This window comes from Budorcas taxicolor, chromosome 2 (genome assembly GCF_023091745.1).
Source record: "Budorcas taxicolor isolate Tak-1 chromosome 2, Takin1.1, whole genome shotgun sequence".
Taxonomy (NCBI): domain Eukaryota; kingdom Metazoa; phylum Chordata; class Mammalia; order Artiodactyla; family Bovidae; genus Budorcas; species Budorcas taxicolor.
Window position 1 is genome coordinate 75,677,944 of NC_068911.1, and position 17,683 is coordinate 75,695,626.

Below are 17,683 nucleotides of genomic sequence, written 5' to 3' on the forward strand. Positions count from 1 at the left end.
AACATCCGCTGGATCATGGAAAAAGGAAGAGAGTTCCAGAAAAACATCTATTTCTGCTTTATTGACTATGCCAAAGCCTTTGACTGTGTGGATCACAATAAACTGTGGAAAATTCTTCAAGAGATGGGAATACCAGACCACCTAACCTGCCTCTTGAGAAATCTGTATGCAGGTCAAGAAGCAACAGTTAGAACTGGACATGGAACAACAGACTGGTTCCAAATAGGAAAAGGAGTATGTCAAGGCTGTTTATTGTCACCCTGCTTATTTAACTTATACGCAGAGTACATCATGAGAAACGCTGGACTGGAAGAAACACAAGGTGGAATCAAGATTGCCGGGAGAAATATCAATAACCTCAGATATACAGATGACACCACCCTTATGGCAGAAAGTGAAGAGGAACTAAAAAGCCTCTTGATGAAAGTGAAAGAGGAGAGTGAAAAAGTTGGCTTAAAGCTCAACATTCAGAAAACGAAGATCTTGGCATCCAGTCCCATCACTTCATGGGAAATAGATGGGGCAACAGTGGAAACCTTGTCAGACTCTTTTTTTTGGCTCCAAAATCACTGCAGATGGTGACTGCAGTCATGAAATTAAGAGACGCTTACTCCTTGGAAGGAAAGTTATGATCAACCTAGACAGCATATCAAAAGCAGAGACATTACTTTGCTGACTAAGGTCCATCTAGTCAAGGCTATGGTTTTTCCAGTGGTCATGTATGGATGTGAGAGTTGGACTGTGAAGAAAGCTGAGTGCCAAAGAATTGATGCTTTTGAACTGTGATGTTGGAGAAGACTTTTGAGAGTCCCTTGGACTGCAAGGAGATCCAACCAGTCCATTCTGTAGGAAATCAGCCCTGGGATTTCTTTGGAAGGACTGATGCTAAAGCTGAAACTCCAGTACTTTGGCCACCTCATGCGAAGAGTTGACTCATTGGAAAAAACTCTGATGCTGGGAGGGATTGGGGGCAGGAGGAGAAGGGGACGACAGAGGATGAGATGGCTGGATGGCATCACTGACTCGATGGACGTGAGTCTGAGTGAACTCCGGGAGTTGGTGATGGACAGGGAGGCCTGGAGTGCTGCACTTCATGGAGTTGCAAAGAGTTGGACACGACAGCGACTGAACTGAACTGAACTGAACTGAAATATAAAATAAACATTTATTTATGCATAAATTTCTAAATATGTTTATTATGAATTTTTATCTATATTGATATATTTAATTCATAAAGTCATCTCCAAGTTATATTAATCATCTGCCTCGATTCATAGAGGAATATTAGGTAAAAGAGAACTAATTCCTTTTGCAGAAAGTTGGATAATGTGGCTTTGTCAGGAATCCCTTATACAGTAAGCTAAAAATCCACTGTACCATTTAGCAGAAAAACATGATCCTGTTTCATAGTGGTTCTTTCAGGAATCACACTGAAAAGGCTTAGTCTTAGGATCTATTCCTAGAGATTGTTTACACAGTACACTGTCAATGGATCTAATGTGTGAAGTGAAATGCCTGCAAAGCTTCAAATACACTACCTAATGGGCAGGCTTCTAGAGGCAGACCAGTGCTTGCCTTATGCTGATTCTGGGTAAGGAACAGCACAGGGGAAAGGAATGAAGACATGGTCAGCACTGCGTATGTCCCTTACAGTTAGCATCTGTCCTCACTTACAAATATATAACCCACAGGCCATCTCACCTCCTTGAGTACAGGGAACAATACATTGAACTAGAATAATTTGAAATCAAAGAGCTAACTATGTTGGATGCAGGAAATGGTTCTATTTTAGTTTCCACCCAATACTTTAGGTTCACATCTGATCTCTAGATCAGCAGTGACAGATGGTTTATTCTCATGTGGTTTCTGGTGAGCTGCTTGTGGACTTCTGAGTCACTCCACCTGCACAGCTTGTGTCTTCAGGACTTAAGACTTGTGTTTCCTTTAGCTGCCATGACAGGAAGACAGAACTAAATCAAGGTCTCTGCCATGGTAGCAAATAGTAAGCAGAGGAGCTTTGTATATTCCTCACCCATTCACTTCCTTTTTCTTTCTCTCCTTTCGGTGCACACACACACACATGCACACACACAAATATACGATTGGCATTAATATATCAAAATGATTTCTACTCACAGGTAGAGTAGTTGGCCATATCCAAGGGTGCCACAAAACCAGTCTACCCCCTAATAAATATCTGCACCAGTTTGCCCCACTGAGTAAACTTCATCATTAAGAATGCACTCGAAATGAGAAAATATTTGGAAGGACATTACCAATTACCAAAAAACCAAAATGAGTAAAAATGATTAGTGAAAGTGAAAGTCGCTCAGTCGTGTCCAACTCTTTGTGACCCCATGGACTACAGAGTCCATGGAATTCTCCAGGCCAGAATACTGGAGTGGGTAGCCTTTCCCTTCTCCAAGGGATCTTCCCAACCCAGAGACTGAACCCAGGTCTCCTGCACTGTGAGCAGATTCTTTACCAGCTGAGCCACAAGGGAAGTCGAAGAATACTGGAGTGGGTAGCCTATCCCTTCTCCAGCAGATAGTCCCAAGCAAGGAATCAAACAGGGTCTCCTGCATTGTGGGCAGATTCTTTACCAATTCAACTATCAGGGAAGCCCAGTGATTCAGTTCAGTTCAGTTCAGTCACTCAGTTGTGTCCGACTCTTTGCAACACCATGAATCGCAGTACGCCAGGCCTCCCTGTCCATCACCAACTCCCGGAGTTCACTCAGACTCACATCCATCGAGTCAGTGATGCCATCCAGCCATCTTATCCTCTGTCGTCCCCTTCTCCTCCTGCCTTCAATCTTTCCCAACATCAGGATCTTTTCAAATGAGTCAGCTCTTCGCATCAGGAGGCCAAAATATTGGAGTTTCAGCTTCAACATCAGTCCTTCCAATGAACACCCAGGACTGATTTCCTTTAGGATGGACTGGTTGGATCTCCTTGCAGTCCAAGGGACTCAAGAGTCTTCTCCAACACCACAGTTCAAAGCATCAATTCTTCTGCACTCAGCTTTCTTTATAGTCTGACTCTCACATCCATATATGACCACAGGAAAAACCATAGCCTTGACTAGATGGACCTTTGTTGACAAAGTAATGTCTCTGCTTTTGAATATGCTATCTAGGTTGATCATAACTTTCCTTCCAAGGAGTAAGCGTCTTTTAATTCATGGCTGCAGTCACCATCTGCAGTGATTTTGGAGCCCCCAAAAATAATGTCAGCCACTGTTTCCCCTGCTTCCCAATCTGTTTCCCATGAAGTGATGGGACCAGATGCCATGATCTTAGTTTTCTGAATGTTAAGCCAACTTTTTAACTCTTCTCTTTCACTTTCATCAAGAGTCTTTTTAGTTCCTCTTCACTTTCTGCCATAAGGATGGTGTCATCTGCATATCTGAGGTTATTGATATTTCTCCCGGCAATCTTGATTCCAGCTTGTTCTTCTTCCAGCCCAGCGTTTCTCATGACGTACTCTGCATATAAGTTAAATGAGCAGGGTGACAATAAACAGCCTTGACGTACTCCTTTTCCTATTTGGAACCAGTCTGTTGTTCCATGTCCAGTTCTAACTGTTGCTTCGTGACCTGCATACAGATTTCTCAAGAGACAGACCAGGTTGTCTGGGATTCCCATCTCTTTCAGATTTTTCCACAGTTTATTGTGATCCACATAGTCAAAGGCTTTGGCATAGTCAATAAAGCAGAAATAGATGTTTTTCTGGAACTCTCTTCCTTTTTCCATGATCCAGCAGATGTTGGCAATTTGATCTCTGGTTCCTCTGCCTTTTCTAAAACCAGCTTGAACATCAGGAAGTTCACAGTTCACGAACTGCTGAAGCCTGCCTTGGAGAATTTTGAGCATTAATTTACTAGTATGTGAGATGAGTGCAATTGTGTAGTAGTTTGAACATTCTTTGGCATTGCCTTTCTTTGGGATTGGAATGAAAACTGAGCTTTTCCAGTCCTGTGGCCACTGCTGAGTTTTCCAAATTTGCTGGCATATTGAGTGCAGCACTTTCACAGCATCATCTTTTAGGATTTGAAACAGCTCGAGTGGAATTCCATCACCTCCACTAGCTTTGTTCATAGCGATGCTTCCTAAGGCCCACTTGATTTCAAATTTCAGATGTCTGGCTCTAGGTGTATTTTCACACCATCGTGTTTATCTGGGTAGTGAAGATCTTTTTTGTATAGTTCTTTTATGTATTCTTGCCACCTGTTCTTAATATCTTCTGCTTCTGTTAGGTCCATACCATTTCTGTCCTTTATTGAGCCCATCTTTGCATGAAATGTTCCCTTGGTATCTCTAATTTCCTTGAAGAGATCTCTCGCCTTTCCATTCTATTGTTTTCCTCTATTTCTTTGCATTGATCACTGAGAAAGGCTTTTTTTTTCTCATTGTTATTCTTTGGAACTCTGCATTCAAATGGATATATCTTTCCTTTTTCCTTTGCTTTTTGCTTGTTTTCTTTTTCACAGCTATTTGTAAGGCCCCCTCAGACAGACATTTTGCTTTTTTGCATTTCTTTTTCTTGAGGATGATCTTGATCCCTGTCTCCTGTATAATGTCACGAACCTCATTCTATAGTTCATGAGGCACTCTATCTATCAGATCTAGACCCTTAAATCTATTTCTCACTTCCATTTTATAATCATAAGGGGTTTGATTTAGGTCATACCTGGATGGCAGAAAGTGAAGAGCAACTAAAAAGCCTCTTGATGAAAGTGAAAGTGGAGAGAGAAAAAGTTGGCTTAAAGCTCAACATTCAGAAAACGAAGATCTTGGCATCCGGTCCCATCACTTCATGGGAAATAGATGGGGAAACAGTGGAAACAGTGTCAAACTTTATTGTTTTTTGGCTCCAAAATCATTGCAGATGGTGATTGCAGCCATGAAATTAAAAGACTTACTCCTTGGATGAAAAGTTATGACCAACCTAGATAGCATATTCAAAAGCAGAGACATTACTTTGCCGACTAAGTTCCATCTAGTCAAGGCTATGGTTTTTCCTGTGGTCATGAATGGATGTGAGAGTTGGACTGTGAAGAAGGCTGAGCACCGAAGAATTGATGCTTTTGAACTGTGGTGTTGGAGAAGACTCTTGAGAGCCCCTTGGACTGCAAGGAGATCCAACCAGTCCTTTCTGAAGATCAGCCCTGGGATTTGTTTGGAAGGAATGACGCTAAAGCTGAAACTCCAGTACTTTGGCCACCTCATGCAAAAAGTTGACTCATTGGAAAAGACTGTGATGCTGGGAGGGATTAGGGGCAGGAGGAGAAGGGGACGACAGAGGATGAGATGGCTGGATGGCATCACTGACTCGATGGACGTGAATCTGAGTGAACTCCGGGAGTTGGTGATGGACAGGGAGGCCTGGCGTGCTGCGATTCATGGGGTCGCAAAGAATCAGACACAACTGAGCGACTGAACTGAACTGAATGGTCTAGTGGTTTTGCCCACTTTCTTCAATTTAAGTCTGAATTTGGCAATAAGAAGTTCATGATCTGAGCCACAGTCAGCTCCTGGTCTTGTTTTTGCTGACTCTATAGAGCTTCTCCATCTTTGTCTGCAAAGAATATAATCAATCTGATTTCGGTGTTGACCATCTGGTGATGTCCAAGTGTAGAGTCTTCTCTTGTGTTGTTGGAAGAGGGTGTTTGCTATGACCAGTGCATTCTCTTGGCAAAACTCTGTTAGCCTTTGCCCTACTTCATTCTGTACTCTAAGGCCAAATTTACCTGTTACTCCAGGTATTTCTTGTTTTCCTACTTTTGCATTCCAGTCCCCTATAATGAAAAGGGCATCTTTTGGGGTATTAGTTCTAAAAGGTCTTGTAGGTCTTCATAGAACTGTTCAACCTCAGCTTCTTCAGCATTACTGGTCAGGGCATAGACTTGGATTACCATGATATTGAATGGTTTGCCTTGGAAACAAACAGAGATCATTCTGTCGTTTTTGAGATTGCATCCAAGTACTGCATTTCAGACTCTTCTGTTGACTATGATGGCTACTCCATTTCTTCTAAGGGATTCCTGCCCACAGTAGTAGATATAATGGTCATCTGAGTTAAATTCACCCATTCCAGTCCATCTTAGTTTGCTGATTCCTAGAATGTTGACATTCATCTTGCCATCTCCTGTTTGACCACTTCCAATTTGCCTTGATTCATGGACCTAACATTTCAGCTTCCTATGCAATATTGCTCTTTACAGCATTGGACCTTGCTTCTATCACCAGTCACATCCACAACTGTGTGTTGTTTTTGCTTTGGCTCCAACCCTTCATTCTTTCTGGAGTTATTTGTCCACTGATCTCCAGTAGCATATTGGGCACCTACTGACCTGGGGAGTTCATCTTTCAGTGTCCTATCTTTTTGCCTTTTCATACTGTTCATGGGGTTCTCAAGGCAAGAGTACTGAAGTGGTTTGCCATTCCCTTCTCCAGTGGACCACATTCTGTCAGACCTCGCCACCATGACCTGTCCATCTTGGGTGGCACTGTCTAGTTCTAAATTGTATTTGATCTTTTCTATCTTGTCAAAAATTGATGACTATTTGTTTCATTGGATTGTTTGAATCTCTCTAATTAGGATGTTAATTCCTAAGAATAGGAATCATCTCCTAGACATTTTCTCTTAGCATAATACAGTGTAGGACATATTACATAGGTGTTAAATAGGTAACTGAGCTTACCAGATGGTGCTAGTGGTAAAGAACTTGCATGCCAATGCAGGAGATGTAAGAGACACAGGTTTGATCCTCAGGTCAGGAAGATCCTCTGGAGGAGGGCAGGACAACCCACTCCAGCTTTCTTGCCTGGAGAATCCCATGGAAAGAGGAGCCTGGTGGGCTACAGTCCATGGGGTCTCAAAGAGTCAGACATGACTGAAGAGACTTAGCACCCACACTTGGTAACTGTTGAGTGGTAACTGTTGAGTATCAGTGGAAAATGGTAATCATCTCTTCTCCATTTTTGTTAAGGAAAGGCAAGATAAAATAGACTTAACTTGTACCAGATAGGATTTAGATTATATGAAGTTAGTTTCCTATCAGTAAAGAATATTAAACATGCATTATTATTAAAAGATACTGTGCTAACTCTTTCCTTAGAGGTCCTTCAGATAATCTAAATAGCATCTGTAGTTTGTGTTAATAGTAACCTTATTGGACTCAAGGAAAAAGAATAAGGTAACTTCTCAAGGCCTCTCTTACACTTCAGAAATATTTTTGTTCACTCAGTAGTATGCCATGTTCTGAGTCTGGAATGTAAGCCAATGCCTGTCTAATAGTTCAACAAAGAATACTTGTTATTGATGTGTGTGTGTGTCTGTGTGTAAATAGTTTGGAAAAGATACAACATTCATTCATATGACTTAAGATTTGATTGATTGCCTTACTGTATTTTATATAGTCCCAACTACTATAATATAAAATTCTCTTCTAAAACTCCTGCACAGCTCCGAGAGTCCCTCTCTAAATAATCTGTTTCTCTTTGGCAGGTAATTGCCAATGTGTTTTTTGGTGGGAATCTTTCATCAGTTTTCCACATTATCATAACTGTGGTTATCATTACCGTGGCCACACTTGTGTCACTGCTGATTGATTGCCTTGGAATAGTTTTAGAGCTCAATGTAAGTACATTTAAAGATTCTAAAAATCTCTTTTAAAGTTATATTTGCATTTAACAGGAGATATATTTTCCTTAATAAAGGTGTCATTTTCTGAACTGGAATGAAAATGTGCTTGTTATAGTAAATATTTGCATAGATGATATTATGTGGTTTTCAGGACTCTATATTTTAGAGCAGTGGTTCTTCAGTGGGGGAAATGCCCTTCTGTCCCCACCCCAGTGGACACTTAGCAGTGTCTATAGACGTTTTTAGTTGCCACAACTGGGTAGGCTGATGCTAGTGGTATCTAGTTGGTGGAGGACAGGAATGTGGCTAAACATCTCACGATGTGCAGGGTAACCCTTACCACAAAGAATTATGCAATCCAAAATGTCAATAGTGCTGGAACTGAATTACTGGTTTAAGCAGTTTTTCCATATTTTATATTCTATAGTACATAGATATAATTGAAAAAAACTATAAATTAAACAAATCTAGGGGAAATTCCTTTGCAGAGTAAAGACAGGTCTAGAGAGACTCATTAAAATACGTAATGAAGGAAGTTATATCCACTTACCCATTCACTTATCTTATTCTTTAAGTATTTCTCTCTCTCTCTCTCTCTCTCTCTCTCTCTCTCATTTCCTTTGTAATCTCTACTGCTGATTTCCAAATCTATGTCCTCATCATATCACATTTGAATTAATATTGGGGTTTTGCTTCAACTAGCACATATTTAAGTTCTGCTTCCAATTTATCACCATCCTGCTTAAAAACTCTACTCTTCTCTCAACGAGCACAAAATCTGTTGCCTTTATCATCTGACCCCAAGCTATCTCTGGAAAGTTATTTACCAGTAACTTCCCAAAATCATCCCATAGCTCTAGTCGATCTTATTTTTGACCTATGAGTAATCCAAATTAATTCTTTCTTTTATCCTTTGGCTTATGTTTATTCTTTCCTGTAATTATTTTTTTCTTTCATTTCTCTCCAAATCTTACAAAGATTTAAAGTCTAGTGCAGCTTTAATATGTTTATTTGTTTATCAAATATATATTATAATAATTACAATTGAGCTTTGAACAACATGGATTTGAAATATGGAGTCTACTTTTACACAGATACTTTTCAATAAATATGTACTGCATGAACCTCAGTTGGTTGAACCTGCAGATATGGAGAAACAGAGTATGCAGAATTGTATATGTTATATATGAGCTTCCAACAGCTCAGTAACCCCCAACTCCTGCGTTATTCAAGGGTCAGTGGTACACTATGCCGCAAAAGCAGAGATGCAAGGATGGGAGGAAATCAGAAAGGATCTGTGCTTTTGTGGAGCTTACAATCTCACAAGGAAACTTAAAAGTTCAGCTACTATATAGGCAGTGAAAAAGAGAAAAGGATGTGGGTGGACTCCTAAAAGACACTTTTTAGAAAAGATTGACAGAATTTGCTAACCAATTCAATTGGGAAGTCAGGGGGATAGAGGGGCGCATCAAGAATGACTTCTTGGGATCCAGCAATTCCTCTTCTGGGTATTTATCCAAAGAAAACAAAAACACTGATTTGAAAATGTGTATATACTGTGAAGTTCTTGACAACATGATTTCAACAGCCAAGATACTGAAGCAACCTAAATGTCCATCAAGAGATGAATAAATAATATATGGTATGTATATACAATAAAACACTACTCAGGCATAAAAAATAAAATCTTTCCATTTGCAGCATCATGGTTGGATATTGAGGATATTATGCTCAAATATTATTTCAAAGTGAAATAAATCACACAGAGGAAGACAAATACTGTATTATCTTACTTATATCAATATATGGAATCTAAAAAAGATTAAACAGAACAAAATGGAAACAGACTCATAGATACAGAGAACAAATGAGTGGTTGCCAGAGAGGAGGGGCAGGGGTGAAATTGATCAAGGAAATTGAGATACAAATTTCCAGTTATATGATAAATAAGTCATGTGTATGTAATATACAACACAAGGAATATCTATAATATTGCAATACTTTGTATGGGGACAAATTGTTACTAGAGTTGTTCTGATGATCATTTCATAATGTATGTAAATGTCAAATCACTATTTAGTGCACCTAAAACTCATATAATATCATATGTCAACTGTATTTCAATTTTTAAAAGTGACCAAAAAAAAGTGACTCCTTGATTCTCCTTAGTGGAAGTAGGGTAATGAGATCATTTGGTGAAACATGCATAGAAGTGATTCTACTGCTTTAGAGTCTTTCCTCTTTCCCTTCTACAATCCTTCTGGAATTTCTACTCAAAACCACACCACTTAGCATTGATCAATCATGTCCCACAGGGAGGGTGGGCTTTTATAGATGGAATATCAAGTTACCTTTTACTCACTCCACTGAGAATTAAGGGGGGGGGGGGGGGGTGAAGGTATTATTCCTTCCAGGTGCCATTTGGTTTTGAAATCCCAGACAAAGGTAGTGGAAGATTCAGTCAGGAACACACTGTTGGGAGTTTTCCTGTATCAGATCATGTGGAAAGTAGAGAGTAGGCGACTCCCCCAACACTCGTATGACTAGGGAAACATCTGTTCCACCAGCAATGGAAAGAAAGTTCATAGGAAACATGGAAAATTATCCAAGGTAACTCTTACCTACTTCCTCATTTTGCATAGGCTAAAGGCTAGTAGGTTCACTGAAAGTCATTTCACGTTCCAACCTTGATCTATGTAAACGCATGACTGCAACCTACATGTAACTTGATTTAAGTACTACCTTATATCATGTATGGTCTGGACTGTCCATAAGCTGGCCTTTGCTATCAAAGTACAAATTCTTTAGAGACAAGAATGGTGCTTAGTTGCCTTCTCCATCCCCCACAGTATAAAAAGCACAGTGCTAAGAACACAGTGCTCAAATCACTGCATGCGCCACTGTCCATTGGGAGCACAGCGAAGGACCTATGTCTACAAATGTTCCTGGACACGGAAGGCATTCTTTAGTATGCATGATCGGTCCTATCTGACTCTTCGTGACCTACAGGCTATAGCCCACCAGGCTCCTCTGTCCATGGGATTTCCCAGTGCATAATACTGGACTGGGTTGCCATTTCCTACTCCAGGGGATCTTCCCAACCCAGGGACTGAGCCCACACCTCCTGCATCTCCTGCATTGGCAGGTGGATTCTTTACCACTGAGCCACCTGGGAAGCCCATTTTCTAGTTGTGGCATCAAGCAATTAAGTGTTACAAAAAATTGTTAGGGCTGACAGTAATGGTAATCCTTTAATTATGCTGAGGAGCACAATTCCCAACTCTGTTATTTCTTGTCTTGTGAAATGTCTCATTTGAGGCCGCATGTTTGTTTGAATATTGTAGGATTGTGATATGAGAGAACATATGTTTATCAACTGCTTTACTACTGACTATTTTGATAGCCTAACAGTTTTTGTTCCCTTTAAGTTAACCAAGCATACACATATTGCTTATTTTTCAGGAATGATTTATTTATGTATATTTGACCTTTACTTTCTGTGAATTCCAAATCTCCCTGACACTTTGCACAACAAAATTATAAGCACATAATGGTGAGCTACAGTCCATGGGGTTGCAAAGAGTCAGAAATGACTGAGCAACTAAGCACAATCACATTAAATATTCCCAGTTGTGCCTATGTTGAAATTTTTTGTGGTTAAGACAGAATTCTGGTGTTGTAATAAAATAATGATATTTCATGAAAATCTGTTATGAAGTCAAGATCTGAGCTGAATTTGAGGACTATTTTTAAAAATTTAAAACATGATTCTAGATCCAAAGATTTAAAAAAAAAGAAAAGAAAAACCTGGCTATATAGACATTTAAGAAGAGTGCCAAATTGTCATGATTTAAGGCAATGGCACCCCACTCCAGTACTCTTGCCTGGAAAATCCCATGGACGGAGGAACCTGGTAGGCTGCAGTCCATGGGGTCGCAAAGAGTTGGACACGACTGAGCGACTTCACTTTCACTTTTCACTTTCATGCACTGGAGAAGGAAATGGCAACCCTCTCCAGTGTTCTTGCCTGGAGAATCCCAGGGACGGGGGAGCCTGGTGGGCTGCCGTCTATGGGGTTGCACAGTCGGACACGACTGAAGCGACTTAGTAGCAGCAGCAAGAACTGAATTACACTAGTTTTAAGAAATCTGAGATCTCCATTCACTTCCAGACCATCTGAGTGTGTACTTTTTTAATCAGTGAAAGTCTTTTTGTAAGTGCAATGTCACAGTCAGGTCTTTGTTCAGCTCCGTTTTGTGTGGGTATTTGTTATGTTTTATAACATCAGATCAAGCAGCAGGTCACACAGCCCTTTAGAAGCAACTAAAGCATGTGATGTTTCCCCTCCAAACAACAGTGTGAGCTAACACGTAGGGAGCATTTACTCTGAGTCAAGTGTTTTGCATATATTATCATCATTAATCTATATAAATTTCACATATGAAGATATTGAGACACAGAGTGATTGGCACCATTAACAGGTCACACTGGGTTTTTTTTTTTAATGAAGTATGATCTATATGGGCTTCTCAGGTGGTCCTAGGGGTAAAGAACCCACCTGCCAGTGCAGGAGGCAGAAGAGACACAAGTCTGATTCCTGGGTCGGGAAGATCCCCTGGAGGAGGGCATAGCAACCCACTCCAGTATTCTTGTCTGGAGAATCCCATGGACAGAGGAGCCTGGCGGGTTACAGTCCATGGAGTCTCAGAGTTGGACATAACTAAAGCGACTTAGCATCCACTCATGCATAGCTGATTTATAACATTGTATTACTTTCAGGTGTACAACTTAGTGACTCAATATTTGTATAGATTATACTCCATTTAAAGTTATTACTAATATGAAGCAATGGCTATATTTGCCTATGCTATACAATACATCCTTGTAGCCCATCTATCTTATACATAGTAGTTTGTATCTCTTAATCTCCTTCCCTTATCCTATCCCTCCTACCTTACTCCCTCTCCACTGTAGCCACTAGTTTGCTCTCTATATCCGTGAGTTTGTTTCTTTTTTGTTATATTCACTAGTTTGTTTTATTTTTTAGATTCTACTTATAAGTGATGACACAGCATTTGTCTGACTTACTTCACTAATCATAATGTTCTCTTGGTCCATCCACATTGTTGGAGATGGCAGAATTTCATTCTTTTTTGCCTGAGTAGTATCTGAGTGTATATGTGTGTACGTGTACATATACTACATCTTTATTCATTCATCTGTCGATAGACACTTCAATAGCTCACACTAGTTTTAAGTGGTAGAAAGTGAACACAAGCTTTCAAACCCTGTTGCCCATGTTTTTAATCATTATGCTAGTCAGAGATTTCCTAAGTATAAGGCTTTAAATCATGCAAAATAAATGTATTCATGTCTCCTTCCATTTTTTAAGTTAAAAATCTATGCATTGAGTTTACCTGTAAGTGAGGTTAAGAGTAATTCAGAATACACATAGATAGACTTTATAAAAGGGTTAAATACAAAAAAATGAAATTAAAAGTTTTTCATCTAAGCTGATAATGTTTAGCTAATAGCCTTTACCTTAGTTAATAAGGTAGTACCTTAGAAATTCTTTTCCTATTGTGGCTTCTGAATCATCATTAAGTAGAGTAAGGATCTTTACAGGTGATGATATAATAGAATCAGACCTTCAATTTGCGAAGTTAAGGAAATGATATTACTTAGTATAACTAAAATAATATAGAATAAAATTATTCAGACTTATATTAGTTATTTAATAAAAAGCAAAACCCCATTTAGAACTTAGCTTCCTTTTTATTTTATTGTTTTCATGGCAGTAGAACAAAATGACTTATTTTCCAAGGCAAATGCACCCTCAACTTTAAAGGATTCATTTTAGAAACAAAATAAGTTCCATTCTTGTTAATAACAATCCAACATCTCGGCACTAGTGTTGCTGTTAGAGAAAGGAGGCATCTGCAGTAATTGGGTCCTTTGGGTTTCTACTTGCAGCAGAACAAAGAGAAAAAATGAAGCAGCTGGTGCCTGTGGCCAGGCTAACCAGCCCAAGAAGCACTGTGTGCAGCATACAGTGGAGGGAAGAGAGCAAACCTATTACCCAGCAAGAGCACACAGAGCGAGCGAGCCGTAGTCCAAGCCGCCGAAGACCTCTGAGCTAGAGTTTCTCTTTAAGGTATAGGAACACGTTTCATGAGTCCAGGTTGATTACAAAATAGAAATTTTAAGGATGTTTAAGCATTCTTTTCTTTAGTTTTCAGTCTCCTTGCATCAGATGAGAGGTTTCTGTTCAGGTAGGAGAATTCAAATACTTTTCCTATCTGTACTGCCAGTAAAAATATTCAACACCTGCTGTTATTTCCCACCTGCAAACTGCAAAATGCCCTGGCATCAGTAGTGTTTTTTGTCGAAGGATAGTGCTTTCCCCTTTTATAAATAAGCTATATATTTTCTTGTCTCTCGATAAACAGTTATGGCATTTATGTGCTGTCAGGAAATTTTGAAAATTATTACTAAGCCAGTGGTGTTTCCTCTGACAAGGCTATATTAGATAGATGAAATTAGTTGGACTAATTTATAGGGAATGGGCTTCCCAGGTGGCTCAGTGGTAAAGAATCCTTCTGCCAATGCAGGAGACACCGAAGATGTAGGTTTGATCCCTGGGTTGGGAAGATCCCTCAGAGGAAGAAATGGCAACCCAGTCCAGTATTCTTGCCTGGAAAATCCCATGGACAGAGGAGCCTGGCGGTCTACAGTCCATGGGGTCACCAGGAGTCAGACACGACTGAGCAACTGAGCACACACATACACACAATTTGTATGGAATAGAGCAGATGTTTTTATCATTTTACTGATAATCTTGGGTCCCAGCAACAATCTCTACCAAGACGGAGCTTTCAAATATTAAGGAAGTAACTGCTATCTAGACAAGATACTCAACTGGACTTCTTCCAGTACAAACATAAGCTATAAAGTTTTCCCACTAATTGCTACTTTCCCAACCTTTAAGAATTATGACATAAACAGAACACCCATTGCTTTGCGCTGCCCAGCGAGTTAGGTTTGGAAGAGTCCCAAAATACTGACTGATGACAGCTTCTGAGCAGCAGCTGGTTGCAGTTTCCACCCGGATAGCACTTTCACACTCCACAATTCCTGAAGAAGTTGCTTCACATGTTCCTATGAACAGCCTTTTATCACTCTTTATCTCCACACACACAGACACACAGACACATGTACACATACTCACACATGCATGCACTCACAAACATATTGTTGTTTAGTCACTAAGTTGTGTCCAACTCTTTTGTGACTCCATGAACCATAGCCTGCCAGGCGCCTCTCTGTCCATGGGATTCTCCAGGCAAGCATACTGGAGTGGGTAGCCATTCCTTTCTTCAAGGGATCCATCCAAGCCAGGGATTGAACCCGGGTCTCCTGCCCTTCAGGCGTACTTTCTACTACCGAGCCACTAGGGGACTCCTCCTGTGTTTGTATTTTTTATTTTTAAAAATTATTTCATAGAAATCAAAGGATAATTATTATAAGCATGGATTAAGTATTTTTTATAATTCAAGAAACTTCAGTTTCACATGTCATAATGGATCCTAAGAAATACATAATTCATTTAACTCGGCTGCTGTTGCTGCTGCTGCTAAGTCATTTCAGTCGTGTCTGACTCTGTAGCCATATGAAAATTAATCCTTTATATGCCGTGTACTTTTGTAGGTATTCATCTGTATTCAGGTATTATGAACAGCAAAATTATGTTGCTCATCTATTTCAAATTAGAAGATGACACTTCTTAGTATTTTCTCATTCTTATGTCTGTGACTATAGAAGTATTTTCCATGAAGTGTGGTTCCTCCTATTCTTCCCCAAATTTTTAGCTGCTGCCTGGCTAGTCTGACTTCATGTGCTCCTCTTAATTGATATTTCTCCTGACTTGCTGTTTTTGTTAAAAACTTGTATTTTTGAAATCGTATGATGTTGTATATTTTTGGTATGAGAGTAGTACTTGGTATAAAGCAAAGTAAATTCAGTAAATGATGATACTGAAAAAAATCTTTCTTTTAAAAATATTTTTTTTAATTTTTATTTTTACTTTATTTTACTTTACAATGCAATCTCAAAAATGACAGAATGATCTCTGTTCATCTCCAAGGCAAACCATTCAATATCACAGTTATCCAAGTCTATGCCCCAACCAGTAATGCTGAAGAAACTGAAGTTGAATGGTTTTATGAAGACCTACAAGACCTTTAAGAACTAACACCCAAAAAAGATGTTCTTTTCATTATAGGGGACTGGAATGCAAAAATAGGAAGTCAAGAAACACCTGGAGTAACAGGCAAATTAGGCCTTCGAATGCGGAATGAAGCAGGGAAAAGACTAATAGAGTTTTGCCAAGAAAATGCATTGGTCATAGCAAACACCCTCTTCCAACAACACAAGAGAAGACTCTACACTTGGACATCACCAGATGGTCAACACTGAAATCAGATTGATTATATTCTATGCAGCCAAAGATGGAGAAGCTCTGCAGAGTCAACTAAAACAAGACCGGGAGCTGACTATGGCTCAGATCATGAATTCCTTATTGCCAAATTCAGACTTAAATTGAAGAAAGTAGGGAAAACCGCTAGACCATTCAGGTATGACCTAAATCAAATCCCTTACGATTATACAATGGAAGTGAGAAATAGATTTAAGGGCCTAGATCTGATAGATAGAGTGCCTGATGAACTATGGAATGAGGTTCGTGACATTGTACAGAAGACAGGGATCAAGACCATCCCCATGGAAAAGAAATGCAAAAAAGCAAAATGGCTGTCTGGGGAGGCCTTACAAATAGCTGTGAAAAGAAGAGAGGCAAAAAGCAAAGGAGAAAAGGAAAGATATAAGCATCTGAATGCAGAGTTCCAAAGAATAGCAAGAAGAGATAAGAAAGCCTTCTTCAGCAATCAATGCAAAGAAATAGAGGAAAACAACAGAATGGGAAAGACTAGAGATCTTTTCAAGAAAATTAGAGATACCAAGGGAACATTTCATGCAAAGATGGGCTCGATAAAGGACAGAAATGGTATGGACCTAACAGAAGCAGAAGATATTAAGAAGAGGTGGTAAGAATACACAGAACTGTACAAAAAAGTTCTTCACGACCAAGATAATCATGATGATGTGATCACTAATCTAGAGCCAGACATCTTGGAATGTGAAGTCAAGTGGTCCTTAGAAAGCATCACTACGAACAAAGCTAGTGGAGGTGATGGAATTCCAGTTGAGCTATTTCAAATCCTGAAAGATGATGCTGTGAAAGTGCTGCGCTCAATATGCCAGCAAATTTGGAAAACTCAGCAGTGGCCACAGGACTGGAAAAGGTCAGTTTTCATTCCAATCCCAAAGAAAGGAAATGCAAAAGAATGCTCAAACTACCGCTCAATTGCACTCATCTCACATGCTAGTAAATTAATGCTCAAAATTCTCCAAGCCAGGCTTCAGCAGTTCGTGAACTGTGAACTCCCTGATGTTCAAGCTGGTTTTAGAAAAGGCAGAGGAACCAGAGATCAAATTGCCAACATCTGCTGGATCATGGAAAAAGGAAGAGAGTTCCAGAAAAACATCTATTTCTGCTTTATTGACTATGCCAAAGCCTTTGACTGTGTGGATCACAATAAACTGCAGAAAATTCTGAAAGAGATGGGAATACCAGACCAGCTGACCTGCCTCTTGAGAAATCTGTATGCAGGTCAAGAAGCAACAGTTAGAACTGGACATGGAACAACAGACTGGTTCCAAATAGGAAAAGGAGTACGTCAAGACTGTATATTGTCACCCGGCTTATTTAACTTCTATGCAGAGTACATCATGAGAAATGCTGGACTGGAAGAAGCCCAAGCTGGAATCAAGATTGCCGGGAGAAATATCAATCACCTCAGAGAAGGGGACGACCGAGGATGAGATGGCTGGATGGCATCACGGACTCGATGGACGTGAGTCTGAGTGAACTCCAGGAGATGGTGATGAACAGGGAGGCCTGGCATGCTGCGATTCA

At 39.8% G+C, this 17,683-nt stretch overlaps 1 protein-coding gene across 1 annotated transcript in view; it reads left to right on the plus strand.

Moving 5' to 3' along the window:
• SLC38A11 (solute carrier family 38 member 11) overlaps nucleotides 1-17,683 on the plus strand; it is a 63,989-nt gene that overhangs the window by 44,534 nt on the left and 1,772 nt on the right. Inside the window, exon 11 of the mRNA XM_052635956.1 lies at nucleotides 7,513-7,644. Within this exon, the coding sequence (XP_052491916.1) occupies nucleotides 7,513-7,644 (132 nt within the window). The remainder of the gene's footprint in view (nucleotides 1-7,512; nucleotides 7,645-17,683) is intronic.